The 19,415-nt window shown below is 29.7% G+C and overlaps 1 protein-coding gene across 4 annotated transcripts; it reads left to right on the top strand.

Annotated features, from left to right (window-relative positions):
* Window positions 1-13,943: 13,943 nt before the first annotated feature.
* LOC107414762 (uncharacterized) lies at window positions 13,944-18,695 on the top strand. Of its 4 annotated transcripts, none has more exons than XR_007239886.2 (4): window positions 13,944-14,266; window positions 16,038-16,544; window positions 17,413-17,594; window positions 18,314-18,695. XR_007239886.2 is itself a non-coding variant. In XM_016022940.4 (4 exons), the coding sequence occupies exons 1-4, from the start codon at window positions 14,162-14,164 to the stop codon at window positions 18,401-18,403; spliced, it is 846 nt and encodes a 281-aa protein (XP_015878426.1). In that variant the 5' UTR covers window positions 13,946-14,161; the 3' UTR covers window positions 18,404-18,695. The 4 variants fall into 4 exon arrangements, 3 of the variants coding, with proteins under 3 accessions (XP_015878426.1, XP_015878427.2, XP_048326888.1); XM_016022940.4 differs by having other exon boundaries at window positions 13,946-14,266; window positions 17,451-17,594; XM_016022941.4 differs by lacking the exon at window positions 13,944-14,266 and adding an exon at window positions 15,042-15,307 and having other exon boundaries at window positions 17,451-17,594.
* The last annotated feature ends 720 nt before the right edge of the window (window positions 18,696-19,415 follow it).

Here is a 19,415-nt window from a genome sequence, read left to right as displayed (position 1 = left end):
CTTTTCGATGATAAGAAATGCAAGTATAGGGGAAGTGTCTAATATCAGCCATAATTTTTTTTTCAAAAAAGGTCAATAAATATTATTAATTAGATTAAAATTTATTTCTAATGCAAGATAAGTTGAATATCATTGAGAAAGAGAGTGGCTGAAATAAATTAAAGAAAAGTGGACTATATATATCTGTATCTATATAAAAGTAGGCTTGAAAGTTTCATACTTGGTATAATCTTTTCCTCCATATATATTCTGTGATTCGATGAAGGAGTCATTTTCAATCTTCTACCGTAAACAATTAATAAGATTTTGGCTTCATGGTTTCATTAGTACCTTCTTTTAAGATAGGTTTTACTTGAGCTTCCTCAAGTGGAATAAAGTAACTGGTTGTCTTAATTAATTTTTAATTATTTACCATTTTTAACCTTGTTCTTCCAAAATATCTAAATGATTTGAAAATGACTTATTCCTGCAAGTTTTTTTATTATAATTACAGAGTATAGGCTTAATGACTTATTCCTGCAAGTTTTTTTATTATAATTACAGAGTATAGGCTTACTTTCTCAGACCGAGAAGGATAGGGAAAGAAATAATAAATAATCTACGAGTGGTAGTTGTAATTGATGAGCATGAAAATATAATAATTAGTTGGTTTCGATAACCTATTTTTCTGAAATTTGGTAATCCTTCCATTGTTTTCTTTTGAGTACCATATAAAGGAAATATTCCCATAATACAGCTACAAAAAATAATACAACCAAAAAAAAAAAAAAAAAAAAAAAAACAGCTTCCAATATGATCAAAGTCTGACTAAAAAATGGTAAATTTTTTTTTGATGAATTGGAAAGGTAAATTTTAACATCAAGTCTTGAATTCAAGATTAAAAATTGTTCCAAAAAACTAAAAAAGGGTAATTAATGGCTCCATTACTTCATAATTAGTAGTTTGAAAAGGTGGCTCTAATAATTGTACTGCCATTTCATCTCTAAATTAATGGTTGTAGATCATTCGTATTTAGATAGTTCCACGTGATCCAAAATGACTTTTTACAAGAAAGAAATCAAAATAAATCTAAAAATTGTAAATAATTTGGAAATTAGAAACTGATTGAGCTTCTATTTTAGAGAGAATAAAAAGAGAGAAAATAAATAAAAAGACAAAGGGAAAAATAAAGATACTTCATATGATGATATACCCTTTTTTTGATTGACCCGTCCCTCGTTTTCTCTTTTCAATCTTTAAAAAGTTATTTTTAATTTGAATTTTTGTGAATCGTTGGATATTTGAAAAGTGGCACTAAAAGACACTTGTCGCTTTCACAAAACTCCAAATGGCTCAATAATACATGTCTTACATCTTTATCTCCTGTATGGTCCGCGACACAAGGGACAACATATAAAAATACATGCCCATGACTAATGAATGGGTCAAGCCTATGTACATGTTCAAACAAAGCTTTTGAAAAATGATGATGCATACATAAACATATATATAGATACATATATATATATATATATATATATATATATATATATATATTTTTTTTTTTTTTGGCTTAAGCATACGTAACATATATACATGCTCCACATGTTGGTGTATTTATGTATACGATTGTAAGAATCACATCCGTGTTCAAATTCATAACAACATGCGAAGGTGGATACTCCTATATGACGTGGCATGCCACCTGTCTGTAGATTTGGTTATCTCCAGTTGTCTCAAAGTACAAGTGGATCTCCACCTACAAATGGACGAGGCCTTCGCTTGCCTATGTCCCTTGCAAAGCCCCCGATGTAAATTATTTTGGATTTCGGGGACTGTTTGTACGTGCCAAGTGTGTGATGTATTATTTTGCCAGTCTTCTCAAAGGTCTGTTTTTTCATTGTACTGCAAATATGTATAAGACAATTAATTTGTACTCCACTTTCACAATTCGCAGAACTAGTACTGCCATTTGTTTTTCTTATTTTAATTTGGTGACTATGTTTTTGCTATACTTAGCTGATCGATTAGGTCACTCTGGACAAGCTTTTCTTCATCTTCTTCTTTTTCTTCTCCATTTTTCGTTTTGGTAATAATCACTCTGAAGAAGTTAATTTTGTATGAAGTTTCACATGAAAAGCACCTTTTTTCCAGAAATAATATAGTCTAGCAATAGTTAAACGTCTGAAATAATCTAAATTATACTGAATGATAGGCTTAATTAGTATATTATTTGTAATAAATTGCTTGTGGATTGTTGTTAATTAAAATTGCATTTCTTTATTAGTTCAATCTAGGTTTCAAAAAAGTTATCAGCTGAAATAGACCCACAATTAGAAGATTATTTATTTATTAATTAATCCAGCTAATCAGAAGGGAAGAGTTAATGTGATTAGCTATTTGATTTGAGATATATATTAAAGTTAAAATTTCTATGTGACAAACAAAACTATCGTGTGAAATCCAATCTTGTATTTATCCGACAAGTTGAATAATTAATATTTTTAAGCAGAAAGCAAACAAAAACTAGTTTATTTTATCTGCCAAGAACAAAAATTAATATATGACAAAGCATGAAACGCTGTCAAAATATGACAAGTCATATCATCTAACTTTTGTTGCTCCACTGAGCCACTAATACTTTTTATTGGATGATGATCCTATCACTGCCAATATTTCATGAAAATTTGCCCAGAAAATTTTTATTTTCGGTGGTGAATTTGGACCTCAATTAGTCTGTATAAATTTCAACCTTTTAAATTTACATACATTATATCTGGGATAATTTATTATAATATTCCTAGGGCCGAAAAGTTGTGATCTTTTTTGGTTGCCAAAATTGCTAAATTTTTAATCCACAAATCAAAATTAGACTTTACTTCTATTTATGGAGTTTTAAATAGTTTACATGGGGTAAATTATGGAATTTTGACCTCGAATGTTTTAGCAACAAAACGAGCTTTCGTTTTTATGTACGTCATACTTGTGGTGCCTACAGGATATATCAATTATTAGATTGCAAACAGAGGAAAATGTTCTTTCACTATCGGGATTTTTTTTATTTTTTTATTTATTTATTTTTTTGGGGTTAATATCACTTTCGGGAATTTTAAAACATCTTTTTCAGAAGAAAATAATAACACAGTTTGTAATTTTTTTTGTAACCTTGCGTTGTTGTGAAATACGAGCAATTTTTTTTTTTTTACATATATATAAATAAATATATATATATGTATATATTTCCCTTAAATATCTATATATATATATATATATATATATTTTTTTTTTCCACTTAAATACCCCCTTGAAATTTCTGCGTAACTAATTGAAGTGCAAGAAAATGCCAGTCTCACTAATTATTGTCGTTTTTCGCTTCTTTGTCGCCTTTTAGTCACTTTCTTGGAAGATCATAGTTTTGACATAATTACGTGATTAATTCGAATTTTATGCATTAGTCATGCTTTCAATTTTCCGTATAATTAAAAGACAAAAATTATCTTGCACACAAATTTAAATTATTTCACTTTCTCTCATCTAACTACAAAATTGACTTCAGGATGATTAATTAAGTTGAGTCATTTCACCATTTTAGCCTTAATGTCAAAATCTCTTAAAATTTGTAAAAATAAAAAGCGAGCCCCCCAACCCAATGTAATTTCAGTAAATGGAATTCTAACATGCAACTAAAATCATGATTAAGAAAATGCATCATTTTCACAAAAATATTTTTCTCCTTTAAGTATATATATATATATATAATTTTTTTATTTAAAAAATTTCAGACAAATTTTATCAAAGCCTTTGTTGGAAAGTGTCAAAATTAGTGGAAGTTTGAAAAAATTTTAAAAAATAAAATTTTCATATGTTTGATGATTTTTATGAGGAAAAAATTGTAAGAAAGTAAATATAAAATATGGAAAAATAGAGTAGAAAATGAATTTTCTGAAAAGGTATCATTTTGAAATTTTTTAGAAAAATATTTTTATATGTTTTATTAAAAGATAACTTTATCTTCAAATTTTAAAACATAAATTAATTGGTTAATTGTAAATTCTAAATATGCTGATAGTAACTCCCTCATTACAATAGTTTATTTGTATCTCTTTACTGTTTCGTAGTGTTTTAGTACGCCTTACATTAATTAACAGCATTAAGTATATCATATGATATATTGTATGTGATTATATATTGCTAGTTTTACTATGTTTTTATTATCACTTATAAGGTTATAATTACATTGTTTATTATCCAATATTCAAGTTATATTTTAATTGATTCTTAATATTTTAAATTGTTTAACCATGTAATGTTGATTTTATATTATTAATTTATGGTACAAGTTAGGTTTTGTAAAATGCTTTTAAAAAGGAAAATTTTTCAAAAAAATGAACGTGAGGTCTAGATTAAACAATTTTGAAATTAAATAACTACTTTCATATTATTATTTTATTCTACTTACTGAATCCAATTTCATAGGTTCTCCTAAACCTCAGTTAATGATGCACATTATGTTTGGATACTATTTATTATTATGTTCGTATATTTCGTTGTTTTCGCATCTTTATCTTCGTTACATTCTAGCTACTAATGTATTGTTTCTTTTTTGCACTTTTATGAGATTGTTATTATGTTGTTTTGTTTATTTTTTAACTCGTTTACTTCTTTTATATGCTTTTATGAATTAACCTAATATGTATGTTTTATTTTTATATTTTCCTTCTATTAGATCTTGAGTTAGAATCCTTGTTGGGTTGATTATAAATTACAAAAATTTTATTAAAAGCGTTTATTTTTGTTTTACAATTGGATTATATTCTATTTATGAAGAGACTTTATTGAATTTTTGATACCGATTTAGTAGAATTTTTTTTTTAATAAAACTTATTTTAGACGTCCAAAAATGGTCCCGAAAATGATCCAGTAAAAGATGAATTTATGAAGAGATTTTATTAAATTTTCGATACAGATTCAATGGAATTTTTTCTAAATAAAACTTATTTTAGACGATCAAAAAAGGTCCCGAAAATGGTCCTGTCATACATCTTTTACATCACTCCATTAATTATAATGATTTAGAGAGTTGGGAATTTTGATTATGACTTGTATGCGTAAACTGAACATCAAAAAACTGTAATAAAACTGCAAATTGAGAAACTAATTGATTTAATACATGGTAATAGAGCCAAACATGCCTTAACGCATGCATTTCTGTGGGCGAAAAAGAGTGTCACTTATAATTAACTTTAGTCATTGTCAAACTAGTTATTAAACACCACTCTCCATGACCCTTTCCCACTCGCATATACACATCATATCAATATTAGGTTAATTTTAACATCCAAAAGAATCCAAAAAGTGCCTTCAAGTTCAGGCCATATAAGGGGATGCATAGAGGGCCCCATTTCACCAAAGCAATTCCAATTACAACACCGTCTCTTCAAAAACAAACTACTATCCGACAATCATCTCCAGCTGTTTTTTCTTAATACATACCCCCCGCCCCCCAAATCTCTTTCGACGTTGTATTTTTCTCATCCATATTTTCTGTTCCTTCTTTTTATTTTCTTTTTTTTCATCTACCTCAAGAGCCGAACTTAATTAATTTCCTAGAAAATCAATGAACGTTTTATTTTATTTTAATTTACTCCTACACAATGATTGATACCAAATTCGATTTGAAAACTCTCAGTCCCTCTTCTTGTTTGTTTCTAATTTTTGAAGTTTTCTGTTGAATTTATGGTGTCCTTTGGTAGTTATCATCATCTCAGAAACTGGTCCATGCAGACAGAATTTAATGCATATATATATATATATATATATATATAATGTATGCATTGCCATGTAATTAGATCATTAATGCTTGAACATAATATTTAAAAAAAAAAAAAAAACTGAATCTACTCAAAGGAGGTCACTAATCGCCTGTTCAGCTATAGTTCATGCCATTAATTTTTGCAATGCCCTTTTCCTTCTTTCAGTAATTTTATTACGTCAATTGGAATATGCAGTGCTATGAAAAAAAAAAAAAAAAAAAAAAAAGAAGAAGAAGAAGAAGAAGCTGAAAGTGGTGGCTTTGAGAGTACCTTCTTTATGTAAAGAAAAGTAATTGAGATGCTAAGCAAAAAGAAATTAAAAGGAACTGTCTTAATTCATTTCATCTACTTCATTATCAATCCTCTTCTAAGTCAACCAAATGCAAAATATATAGGATATTATTTAATATAAATATTAAGCTTCACTACTAGCTAATTAAGGGGGGGAAAAAGGTCGGCAGCTAGCACTCTTCCACTATATGTACTGTATCTAATCAAACAAAATTAATTAATTAGGAGAAATAATAATAATCCCCATTATTATTTTATGTCTTAATTCATTGATAGCACTAAAATGGTCCACGAAATTCCTTCTGGCTAAAAAGTTAAGTAGACATATTAATAGCCCATCCATGTACAAATGTTGTGCGCAGACCTTTACGATTTTTTAACTTGCCATGAAAATGGCAGAACTCCTGAGTAATTTTTGCCTTTTTCTTCCATCATGTTCATTCTTTGTCTGCTAAAGTCCACTATCAAATTCTAGCTGCCAAGTGTTGGAAAAGAAATGTGCCACATGGAATCAACCAACTGGATGATACCCTCTCCCTTTCTCCAAAGAGTCCAACGATATCGACATAAATAATATAATAATAATAAATCAAAGAAAAAAATTTTGTACTTTGTGTGTGCCTAAAGCTTTTTGTGAAGGTTCTTATAGAGCTTCCTTCTTTCAATTTCCATTTTTTACCTAATGGGGGAGTTTTAAGGTTTTTATGTACAATGCTATGGGCGATCCCGCAGTGCACATTTCTTACGCTTGTCATTGCCATCCTCCCATAAAAAAGGGCATATACTCCCACTCTTTCTTTTTATGGCCTTAATTGGTTGAAATTCTTTCATCCTTCTTTTTTATTATTATTTTTTTGCTTTACTTTACAGCCCAACTCCATATTCCTCACATGAATTTTTCTTTGGGACTTGAAAGCTATTTGACCTTGATAATAAATAAAGACTATACTTCTGAAAGGGATATCTCTTAGTGGGTTTTTCCTGTACTTCGTTTTGATTTCACATGTCCTTCTTAACATATACTAAAGTTATGTCAAGATTACATCAATATATATGTATAGAGATGCTCTATATCTATAAGGGAAATATTTTTCTAAAAATCATTTCCAGTTTGTAATTGAAGACAATTTGACATGATAAATTGTATGAAGAACATTTTAACTAATAAATTTAAAATTTAAATTTGGTTTGAAATGTGGTGACCAGCTTTAAGCATTTACGATGTTATTATATGTTTTATTATTACGTTGGAAGATAATTTTTCAATGATAAAATTTATCTATGAAAATATTTAGTATTGAATCAAGAATCACTTAATGGACTATTAAAATAACAAAATGCATATTTTATCCCATTCTTGGCATGTTTGGAATATGGGATTATAGTATTGTCTATTTATAATTTTATGTAATCGAATTTGATTAAATTTAGAAGAATTAAATTTGATTGAATTGGATTTAAAATATAGCCTAATCCAGTTTAGATTAAGACTCGTTTTATGTTACTCATTGAAAAGGAAAATAAAACTAAAAAAGGTTATTTGTATTTGTTTTTTATTTTCTTTTACCTTTCGATTCCAAATTAAACTACTTGAAACATTTTTCCTTCTTTTTCGTTTTGCCATCGAAGCATGAAAGTTTGGTTCAGGGTACTTGGAAAAACTAGAAATTAGAAGCATTATTACTTTAATAAAAATCATTACTAGACTATTTATTTGAAATGGGATCTTTTGGAGAATGAATTTATATTTTCTTCCGTTGATAGTTAGTACATAAGGGAGCTTACTTTCGCCCACCTAAAAGATATACATAAATGAACTGGTTTACTTTCAGGTACTCTTAGCTCCTTTTCTTTCTGTTCCAGATTATGCAAGACCTTATGTTCTTTTACTTTATGCTTTGAGTTTGAGAAAAGGACAAAAGTTAGGTTGACGCTTTTCACGTATTATTTTTCTTAATTCCAATTTGCAATGTCGACGAATAGCACTCTCCACAATGGAAGAGAATTTGAATATTTTATCAAATTGGAAGATAGAATCCTATCTCTCTTTCTTTCTTTTTACAGCTAATAATAAATTTATTTTCTATTTTCTAATTTCTATTTTCTTCTCCTTATACAATATAAACAAACTAAAATCTATGAGATATGTATTACTAAGCTTTTAACACAACATCAGATGACGTATTTAGTAATTTAATTTACGTCCAAACTTTTACAGTTTTAAAAAAATTGTTAAAAGGACGTCCCATAACAATATGCCAAAAATTTTTCTCAGTTTAGCTTATATTCTATTTCTACCTTATTAAACTTGGTAGATCTTAATCAGATTTTTCAATGAAAACCAACTTTATCTTAGCATGTTTTTGTTAGAATCCAAGCAGACCTTACTAGGACTTTGAATAAGACCTCCTCTTTGTATATCTGTCTATAGCACAACTGCTCAGCCAACCATGGCTGGTTAATTAATTAAGTATAATTTAACTGAAGAATTTGGTAAATCGTCTTTGATTGTTTTTTTTTTCGTTTTTTTTTTGGTCCTCTTTTTGATCCTTTTGTTATCTTTCCGAATCCAAGCAAGAAATTCAATAGGTCTGATTTGAAAAATAATTTAAAAAATTCTAATAAAGCGTGCGATTTTTTAGCATACAAATTTGATGTGAAAATGTTTATTCAAAAAAATTATTTATATTAAACAAAGGCGCTAGTTTTTTTATTTATTCATTTTGGGTCGTCTAGCAAGGTATAGTCTTTTTTTTTTTTTTTTTTCCAAAAAATCTAACAAAGTAAAAATTTGATAAGATGATGAGAATACAAAAATAAGAGGAACTTGAATGAACTGACCCAACCCAAGTTGCAAGCAAGAAGACAAAGAAGAATGACGACAACTTTGTTTTCTTAGTTATATCATCAAAAGTAGCATCATCAGTCATGTTCTGTTGGGAGGCCAGATTAGGAATTCGCAATATTAGGTTGATGAAACCTACCTCAATCCCTTCTTTCAGACCAATAATGAGTTCTCTCTTTTCCAAATTGTAGGTTGGTTTTTGGCTTTGATTTTGTTTTGATAGAAATGGATTTTTGTTAAATTTTTCATTAGCTGTTTGGAGACATATTAAAATTGATATATTTTAATAATGCTTAAAAATTTATATATTTTTGAATAAATTTAATTTGTGTAAGACTGTCCATGACTAGAATAGTAAAAAATGTGCTTATATATATTTACCATGGTGTTTTGTGCTTTATAACTTTTTTATTATTTTCAACTACTATTGTTCTAGCCATATTTTTATAATATTTTATCATAGGTTGGCAGTTGTTAGATTCTTGTTACTGTTATTGCAATTGACAGTGATCAAGCCTATGGTACCTATCAAGGTTGGCACTGATGGTCCTTATCAAGGTTAGCTCTAAGGGTATCATAGATATATAATAGGTTTTATTTGCATTTTTTTAAAGAGTTTTTTAGAAGAAATTTATTTTTGCCAAAATTAAAAATCCGAAATTTGGAGATAAAAGAATTCAAAGAAAATATAAATATTAGATGAATATATATATATATATATATATATATATGGAAAGAATAGAGTATATAAATTAACAATTTTTTTTTCTTCATTATTCTTGAAACACATATCATAATTAAATATGCAGGAATATGATTTAGACAACGTATATAATAATGCACAGTAAATATCCACAAACAACACATTATCCATAAACAATATAGTTCTAAAAGCTTTTGTTGTATGCTTTGTTTTACCATAAATCAGTTTTTATTTTTCTGATCTTCTCTATTTATTTGTGTTTATTTCATTTTGTTTTGTTTTCCTATTGTTTCTTTTTTTTCCCATAAAAAATTAAAATGCATCCTAAAAAAAACAACATTCATACAAAATTTGGAAAAAAAAAAAAAAAAAACTGAATAGTTTATACAATTTCAAAAAGGTGCTTTTGATAGATTTATTGTTAAAGAATCACAAAATTTAGATTATGTTGTCGAAAATTCAATGGAAGATTTAACTAAAGACTAGATCATGAAAAAAATTTCGACTCAATGAAAACAATGAAAAGATTCAATGATTATTGTAATAGTTTTATTATTATTTGTTCTATTGTTGTGTTTCTAAATAAACCGAAGAAATATAAATAGATAAAACAAAAAGGGCACTTTTTTAAATTTCATGTACGGTACTCTAAATTTCAAGACCGACTCTGGTACTTATCTTATAAAAATTGTTTAAAGAAAATTAGTCTTGTTGGCAAAAGAATTTTTTAAAATAATATTTATATGATATTTTAATATTTGATTTGATTTAATTATAATTAATTAATTTTCATAAATGATTATCGGAATCATTTATTTCGATTAAGTGATGTGTAGGTTTAACATTAGTTTACATCCAAACTCTTACAATTTTAAAAAAAGTTGTTAAAAGGACATCCCATAACAACATGCCAAAAGTTTTTCTCATTTTAGCTTATATTATAAAGCTACTCTATCAATCAAACTTGGTAGATTTTAATTAGATTTTTCAATGAAAACCAACTCTATCTTAGCATGTTCTGGATAGAAACCAAGCAGATCTTACTGGGACTTTGAATAAGACCTCCTCTTTGTGTATCTATCAATAGCACAGCTCCTCAGCCAACCATGACAGGTTACTTAATTAAGTATAATTTAGTTGAAGAATTCGGCAAACCGTCTTTGATTTCTTTTTTTTTTTTTTAGGGGGGGGGGGGTGTTCCTCTTTTTGATCCTTTTATTATCTTTCAGAATCCAAGCAAGTAATTCAATGGTTCTGATTTCAAAAATAAATAAATAAATAAAAAAAGAAAAGAAATTCAATTGCTCTTCTGATAAAGCGTGCGATCTTTTAGCATACAAAGTTTATATGAAAATGCATTTTTTTGATTGACCTTTTTGTGCAGATTCAATTACAATTTGAATTAGCTAGATCATTAATTTTGTATCAGGAAAAACAAATATATATATATTATCTAATGGAGTTAGGAACCTAATTCATCCCACTTGTAATTGATACAATTTAACTTATTAGGCGCTGACATAAAAGTTCAACTATTAAAGTCAAGAGCACGCGGTTAATTAGTTCTTAATTTGAATATACAACAGGATTTTTTTTTTTTTTCTTTTTTGTTCTTTTCTGTAAATATCTTTCAAAGGGTTATGATTTCTTGCTGGATTAGCAAGTAAGGAGTTTGAAGTAGGAGAAACTATTATTTTATGATCAGTCCCCATGCCGTCCACAAATCTTCAAATGTTAATGATTGTAGGTGAAAACTAGTTGGATATGGTACACTATGTCCTCAGATTAAAAGCCTTTACCATGTTTTAAATGATAAGATTTTAATTAATATTTATGCTGTAAATTTTGCCCCAAAGAAAAAAAAAAGAAAAAAAGAAAATCTCTTTTGGCTACAAATTAATAAGTGTTTGTTAAAAAAATATAATTAAAAAAATATATTTTTAAGTCCAAATGAAAATTTTAAAATTTTAAACTTTTTTAAAATATTTATTTTGATTTTGTATGGAAAGCTAAAAAATATCAAAGGAATTGCCATAAACTTTTATAATCTAACAATTAAATATTTTTTAGTTTTTTCAAAAAAAAAAATAATTTATATAAACTTCTTATAAACTAACCGCCAAATATTTATTAACTTTTCAATAATTTTTTTTTACATAAATTCTACGGCCAAGAACTTTTTTAACACAGATTATACCGGATGGACCGAAGTCTTTGTCTGATTTCAATAACACTAACATGTTCTAAATTTGATATTTGGCATTGGAGCAAAAATTAGGGAAATATATTGTTATTCTATATATGTGTGATTACTACTTATTTTTGTCAGCAAATACAATGATAGATTATCCAAACTAGCCTTATCAGTATTATATGATGATTTTTGAATTCTGTAATTAGAATCTTCATGTCAGTACTAGTACGTTCGGATTTTACATATTCAGCTAATAAAAGAGATAAAAAAAATGTCATCTTCTACTATTACCCGATTAATATATTGGAAAAAAAGTACTTTAAACTACAAAATTTTAAATTAAATTTAATTGGTAAATTTTGACAGAATCACCATTAATCACATACAAACAAGAAAATCAAGAATGGACAAGATGGAAACGTAAAAGGAAAGATGAAGTAATTAAAGAGCGATCCAACCACTACTCTTTCTTTGTTGCATGGAATATGGATCTTCTTCCTCCCTTATATGGAGCCGCAATTTTAAGTTGACATAAACGATTCCATATAATGAATGTCATTCGTTCTTTCTTTAAATCTTTTTTAATTTTTTATTTTCCTTTGTGAAGAAAGGAAGGCCTTCCCTTTTTTTTTATATTTTTTGAGTGAACAAGGAAGGCCTTTCAAGGTGTTGGGAAAAAAAAAAAAAAAAAGTAATGCAATATATACATATGCTCCATAAACTTGCTCAGTTTTATTACTCCCAATTTTCATTAATGTAAATACTTAAAAGGGAATCTACTCCTATACTTTTTTTTTAAAAAAAAATGTAAGATAAATTCAATATAATTTTTTTTTTGGCTTCCAATTTAGTTAGACATTTGGTATCCAAATACATGCAAATGGCCCATAAATTGCACAAAAGTAAATTGTTCTTTCCGTGATACTTTAATAATTAAAGATATTATGTCCTTATATTATTTTTGGGAGGGAAGGTGTTATTTTGTTCTTGGTAAAGGGAGGGAAGGTGTTGTTTCCTTATATGAATACATCCAACTTTATTCCCTTTAAATACATATAATTATCAAATGTCTCTTGTATTTTGAAACCCAATAATAATGAATGACATTAATAGATATTAAATTTTTTTGGTAAATATTAACAGATTTGTTTTTTGGTAAAAAAAAATAAATTAAATTAAATGTTAGTTGGTATAGCGGGTAAGAAATTCATAAATTCCTTATATTGTATTAATTGAAACCGTGCCCACTCATTACATTTTTTTCTTTTTTTTTTGGCGGCACCGCTATATCTAATACTATTATAACCATTTTTATTTATTTTTTGGATAAAATCCTGTTAACCATTTTGAGTTATTTTACATCAATTTTATACTCTTATTCATTATATGGAATAAAAAGTTCATCTCCAAAAAAAGAAAAAAAAGATCTAAAATGAATTTTACTATCATATGCCACATATACGTGGAAAATGTGACAAAAATATATTGTACACCTATATGGCCTTTAAGTAGGTTCACAAATATATTACGAAAAGTAAAAGTGGGTTCACAAATATAGGCCACAAAGGTTAGCCAAAAAAAAAAAAAAACAAATATAGGCCACAAAGTGAGTCTAAATTAGAAAGTATATAGGCTATGATTGTATAAATAAGGGTGATTTCCATATGAAACAAAATGGGAAATGCCAATTTCATCAAAAAATGGGAAATGCCAAGTTGCACTTCACATGTAACTGGAAAACTGTCCACGCGTTCCAAGGCGCGTGGGGCCTTCTTCCCTGAGACAGTGAGGTTTATGATACACTGATGACTGATGACCACAGTCCAGCCCACAAACATCTCCAAGTTTTTGGCTTGGTGCAATTCACCCTCTACAAATTGTAGTAAAATACTGAAAAAGAATTAATAATGTTCCACAAGAAAAAATAAATAAATAAATAATAGAAAATAATAAAAATAATATTAAAAATTTGTATTAAAAAAGGAGCATGATAAGAGACATGGGGACAGTGCATTATAAAAATGATGATGCCCTTTTCACACTTTGTCCTTATTATAATATTACATCACCACTCCCAATATTTTGTCAAATTATTATATATATATATTCTCTCTCCTACTAAGTCCTAAATCACCAAGCAGCAAAAGAAACCAACCCATTCCTCTTTGTTCTCTCTTTTTCAACCATTTTGGCTGCTCTGTTTCAGTTTTGCTCTGCTTCTGTTTACTCTGTTTTTGCTCTGTATTTTGAGCAAGTAAAAAATCTTCTTCTTATTGAAACAAAGCGCTGTTTTACTACTTGAAGCTTTGAGCTAAGACAGTGTGTGGTTTTGGGAAATGTATGCAGAGACTGGGCTTTTGTTCCCGTACTTTCAGAATTTCTCTCAAGAGGTTCAACAACTTGAGGAATTCTGCAAAATCCAGAAGTCCAATGCTTTAATGGTACTCTCTTTTCGTCTCTGAAATTAAATAATTTTTTTTTTTTTTTTATGAATGGACACGTATCAGTTTTGTTTTTCTTCTCATTATCTCTACTTTCTCTTCCTTTTACTTCGTGGGTTTTCTTGATCTGCATTTAGTTTGATTTTTTTGTCATGGGTTTGAATTGATTTGCCGGAAGTTGGAGTTTTGGCCTTCACTCTCAATTACCCTCTGTTTGCTTGCTGAGAAAATGAGCGGCAAAAAAAAAGGGAAAGCATGAGGTTTTAAGTAAATCTAGAATTAGAGATGAAAATTTTGAACAAATTTAATAGATTCTTCTTTCAATGCTCAATTTCCTGAGCATCTTGTATTTTGATTGATTTTATTCTTTGTTTGATTCCTTCTCTCTAATTGATGAGAAAACAAGGACAAAAAAAAAAAAAAAAAAAAAGAGAAAAGAAAAGAAAAGAAAAAAAAAATGAAGGGAAAAATAAATTGAGGAACTTTATGATTTACGCGTCTGTGTTTCCACAAAAATGAAAAAGAAAAAGAAAAAAGAATATTTCTTCCTTAATATTTTTTTCATCATTTAGTCGAAGCATACATGGAAACAGCTGGAGTAAGCTTTTTATGCTGGATCTGGAAAAGGATAGAAAAGGCCAAGAAAAAAATATACAAGTCGAAAAAATATATATATATATATATTTTGTTTTTTTTCGGCCGTAGTTTCGTGTTCAATAATCTATCTTCCAGTTTTATAGTTGTGATTTTTGCTTTTCCACCGCACTAACACTAATACTAAAGAAGAAAAAAGTTCTATTTTTTCTTTTTTCTTTCTCATTTTTTTCGCTTTCTTGAAGGCGGGTGTGAAAACATAAAAGTTTTATTCTCCTATATTATATCCATGAATATTTATATTTTGGTCTTTAAAAATTAATTTTTTGAGGATAAGAGGAAAAAGAAAATGACCCTGAAAAAAAAAAAAAGAAAAAAAAAGTATCAACGGATCTATCTTTCACACAAAGCTGCTGGTTTTCATTGCTAAAAGGATCCTCCTTTTTAGTGAGTTTGTATTTTACTCGGTTAAAACCCAAAAAAAAAAAAAAAAAAAGAAAAAGAAAAAAGATATGAAATTCTGGTATGGTATTGGTTTTTACAGAAAATCAACTTTAGGAATGTTTATTTGGTTTTATAATTTTTTATTATATTTTCTGAATTTATAGCAGCTGAAGAATATTAATGACCAGCCTTTCTCAGTATTCTCTCTGTTTCTTTGATGCCCCCAACTTTTGGTTGAATTTTTAGCTTAACAGTGAGCTTCACTGCATGTTTTTCTTTCCTAGTTCTTCCTTGACTGGATTTATGGGAAAATTTTTTGTTCTATTTTCCTTACAAAATGCCAAATACTAAAACCAAGCTTGTGCTATGAACCATAAAGAACGGTCACATCTCTTATGTTGAGCCATCAATTGTGTTGAAATCTGAGACGCCAATCTGAGCATAATTTATGATTGACATGCTATCCTGCTATCTCTTGGTTATTTTGTAAATATGGTTACTGTTATTTTGTTGTAACTATTAAATTTAAGTTTGATTCACTCTAAAATTTGAATAAAATAGTAACCATTAACTATATCTGAATTAACCTGGGGTTATTCACTACTATAACTGATATAAATTTAGAAGCAGTTTGTTTTGTCCTATGAGTACTAATATAATTGCAAAGAAGTAGTGATTTGTTCAGGTGAGTTCTTGGTAGTTGCTAATTTTGTTTTTCCTTTGCCTTTTGCAGGGTGACCTGGTTCAATCCTCTATGATATCAGAGTATGACCTGGGAGGAGAAGGGGATCTATTCAAAGCTCCAGAACCCATTATTGAAGAGCCGGCTGTGAGCCTTGATCCCATGACGGCGGCTATTTCAATGGTATCTTGTGGTGAAGATGTCATCTCCCATCAAGCACTGAAGGTTGCAGACATTGAATCACTTCAAAAGGAGCAGCTTTTAAGTGAGGTCTTTTATGCATGCGAGAAGGATCTGTTTGAAAAAGCAGCAATAGACGCACCGCTTTCTGAAGTCTTGGATATTAAGATCCCAATTTTGAGGGCAGATAATAGCCAAATTCAAGAGGACAAACCTCTTCTTGATGTACCATTTCAGAAAAGTGTCAGCTCGGGATGTTTACACTCAATGGACTGGATGCATGGAGCTGTGACCAAGCCAAGTTTTCTGGATTTTCCTGGAATGGATTTTGGTTCTGTTTATGGTATGCGGCGGGCATTTAGTGAAGGAGACATTAAGGTCAGACTTTATTATTTCATATTGTTTTACCAAATTATTTTTGGGGTTGAGGTAGTTAAACATCTAAAATAAGGTTACAGATAGTATTCTTGACACAGAAAACAGGTTCAGAAAAAATCATGGCTTTGAGACTAAATTTTTTTCTTTTTTTGGGACCAAAGACAAGTCAGATGTTGTTGAAGGTAAGAAAATTGGATAATACGATGGATACACTGACATTAGCCATAAGTATTTTAGGTGGATGGAGCGTCATCAATTATAGAACTATATTAGTGCTTCCCTGTTGTAGTAGGATAATTTACTGGATATTTGAAGAGGGCATGTGTAGTTTCTAAGTCTATATGATTCAAGTTTGCTAAATTGTTAGGTTCATGCTCAATATGAACTCACTCAAATCGTAATTGCATATAATAGCCACCTTTCAGTTAGTAATCTGTCCTAATAGCATGTATGAAGGCCAATCCTGACCATTTGAATGCTCCTCTTAGAAGTGAAGGTTGGGCTAAGAACACAATATGCATGATATACTTGGAGATGCTCAATTTTGATCTAAAACACACCCTACTAGTTTGCTTCAAGAGACACCTTCCACATATTATAATTTTTTAATGTATTGTTCATTACCAATGTTCTTGTTAGTTGTATTGCTTACCGTTGGAAAGGGTAAGTCAATCTGGTAAACTCATTTTCTCTGCATCTGAAAATTGTAACTGGTTGGTTTTGTCTGCATATTCCAACTCATCTGCATGGTATAAGCCAGCAGAGTCTAGTGACTCATTTTTCTACAATTGAGCACTAAACATTTATTGGCATGGTAAAAAAGCCTACGGACTGAGAAATGTTTAGATGTTTCTGGCCATTTCAACAGGATGGGGCTGGGTCATTGATACTGAGTTTTTATGACAGACTCTTGGAAATGGTAACATAAGCCTCATCCACTCTCCCCATGAGAGGCCCTTCATCAGCAACTGCACCTCAGAGGAACGTAGGGAAAAGCTTTCAAGATACAGAACTAAGAAGACGAAGAGGAATTTTGGCAGGAAAATAAAGGTAAAAACAATTGGTAACATTTTTATTTTTTTCCTCCTTAGATATATTATTAGTCTGCAAGCTAATTACGGTAATACAGAAAGTCCTCGTTGAGGATTGCATAGCCATGCAACAGTGCAACGTTTGACTCCTTGATTTTATTCCATACAAATGGAAGAAACAATAATGCAACGTAGTTTGAAGGATTTGCAAATTTTAGACATTCAGTGTAATACATTTTGATCACCTTCACTACAAAAATCGACTTGTATTGTGTGGTTACCTTTTGGGAGTTCTGAAAGTGGTTAAAAATTGTTAGATATAGTTGCTTAATGATTTTCACTATCAGTAAAAGCACTAACTTAAAATACAGCAATATGCCCATAAAGATAACTATTAGCATCATTGATCTAACTCCAACAACTACAAATTGGTTTTTGATAGCTTCAAAAGCATGGTATGTCTTCCCCTCCATGTAGTCATACATGCAGTATGAGGAACCTAATTCTATCTGTTATGTTTCATACTCCGAATCAGAATTCCAGATCAATTTAGCTATGGCATTCATCGATTTACCATATAAAACATACACAATGTGAATGGAAAAATCCGTCATTCCCTCAACATGCTTTGCTTGCCACAAAACAGTCTTGAATTTAAATTTTTCCACTACTTTTACATGTGCTGAGTTCTGCCTATCAGATGATTCCTTACTGAAACCTTTTTATGCTTTGTTTCAGTATGCCTGCAGGAAGGCTCTTGCTGACAGCCAACCAAGGATTCGCGGAAGGTTTGCCAAGACTGAAGAAACCGAAGCCAGGAGACAATAACTGTTGACCAATATGGTATGAAGAAAGGAGGAATGAAGTAGCTAGGTCCGATTATGCAATGGAAGAGAACAGTAGTGCAAATCTGGCATATGGAAGACTTAGTCTACCATACTTCCCCCCCTCCCCCTCCTATTTCTGTAATAACCTCCTCTTTACCTACCGTGAGCAAGTAGAGTTGTAAATAGAGTATGCTAAATAAAAGAGGAAGCCCCAAAAAAAAAAAAAAAAAATGATTTGTACTTGTTCATATAATAGATGTTTATCGAATGCCAATATTAGTGTTTTTCTTTCACTTCTTCTCCTCTTTACAACAAATGGTTTTATGGTCATTCATGGTGTTGCACATCAAAACCAGATTCCTACTATTTTCTGAAAAAATAAAAAAATAAAAAAGCAACAAACTGCAAGTTGCTTACAAGTTGACCTACCTTCTTTCTTGCTTGTTTGGCCAAGCAAGACCAAGTCTATAGAAAGAAAAGAAAAAGACAGAAAAGAAAGAAAAAGAAATGCAATCAACAATCACAATTCTACTTTTCCTGTTTGGAGGTGTTTTGATTTGTCTTGTAATTGAGATGGACAGCTCAGCCTTTCATGCGAAGACAACAAACCATGGGTTATGAGAGCTTGCTAGAACTTGGCACCTTAAGCAGGAATATGCGTCGCTTGGTCATGTGGTTTTCACATTATAAAAACTTGTCTGTCCAAATTGGGGCAGGCCTTTGACCAATTACAAACGAGAGGTATCAACCAAAAACAGTATCATATATTCTTCGATAGCTGTGTTTTATGCGCCTTCTGCTTCAACCCCTTTCTACGCAGACAAAATATTACCCCATCTCTGGCTTGACTTTTCCCCCCTCATCTTGCCTCCTATGAATGTGATGGTTCGTAATTCCCACTTTAGGCAAATTCTAGTTTGAATTCTTCATTACCTTCTTGCTCTGTAGCTCTACTCCATCATGGGTGACGACACATTTGGTGCCTCAGATCTCAGAAACATTAAAAAGTCTCG

Source organism: Ziziphus jujuba, chromosome 8 (assembly GCF_031755915.1).
Source record: "Ziziphus jujuba cultivar Dongzao chromosome 8, ASM3175591v1".
NCBI classification, from domain to species: Eukaryota; Viridiplantae; Streptophyta; class Magnoliopsida; order Rosales; family Rhamnaceae; genus Ziziphus; species Ziziphus jujuba.
Note: the sequence above shows the minus strand (reverse complement) of the source record. Positions and strands in the feature narration are given on the sequence as shown.

Excerpts from the sequence above, each read along its gene's own strand:
- LOC107414762 (XM_016022940.4), top strand. The coding sequence starts at position 14,162 with ATGTATGCAGAGACTGGGCTTTTGTTCCCGTACTTTCAGAATTTCTCT. Across the intron at positions 14,267-16,037 it reads AGAAGTCCAATGCTTTAATG|GGTGACCTGGTTCAATCCTC; the intron begins GTACTCTCTTTT and ends TGCCTTTTGCAG. Across the intron at positions 17,595-18,313 it reads ATTTTGGCAGGAAAATAAAG|TATGCCTGCAGGAAGGCTCT; the intron begins GTAAAAACAATT and ends GCTTTGTTTCAG.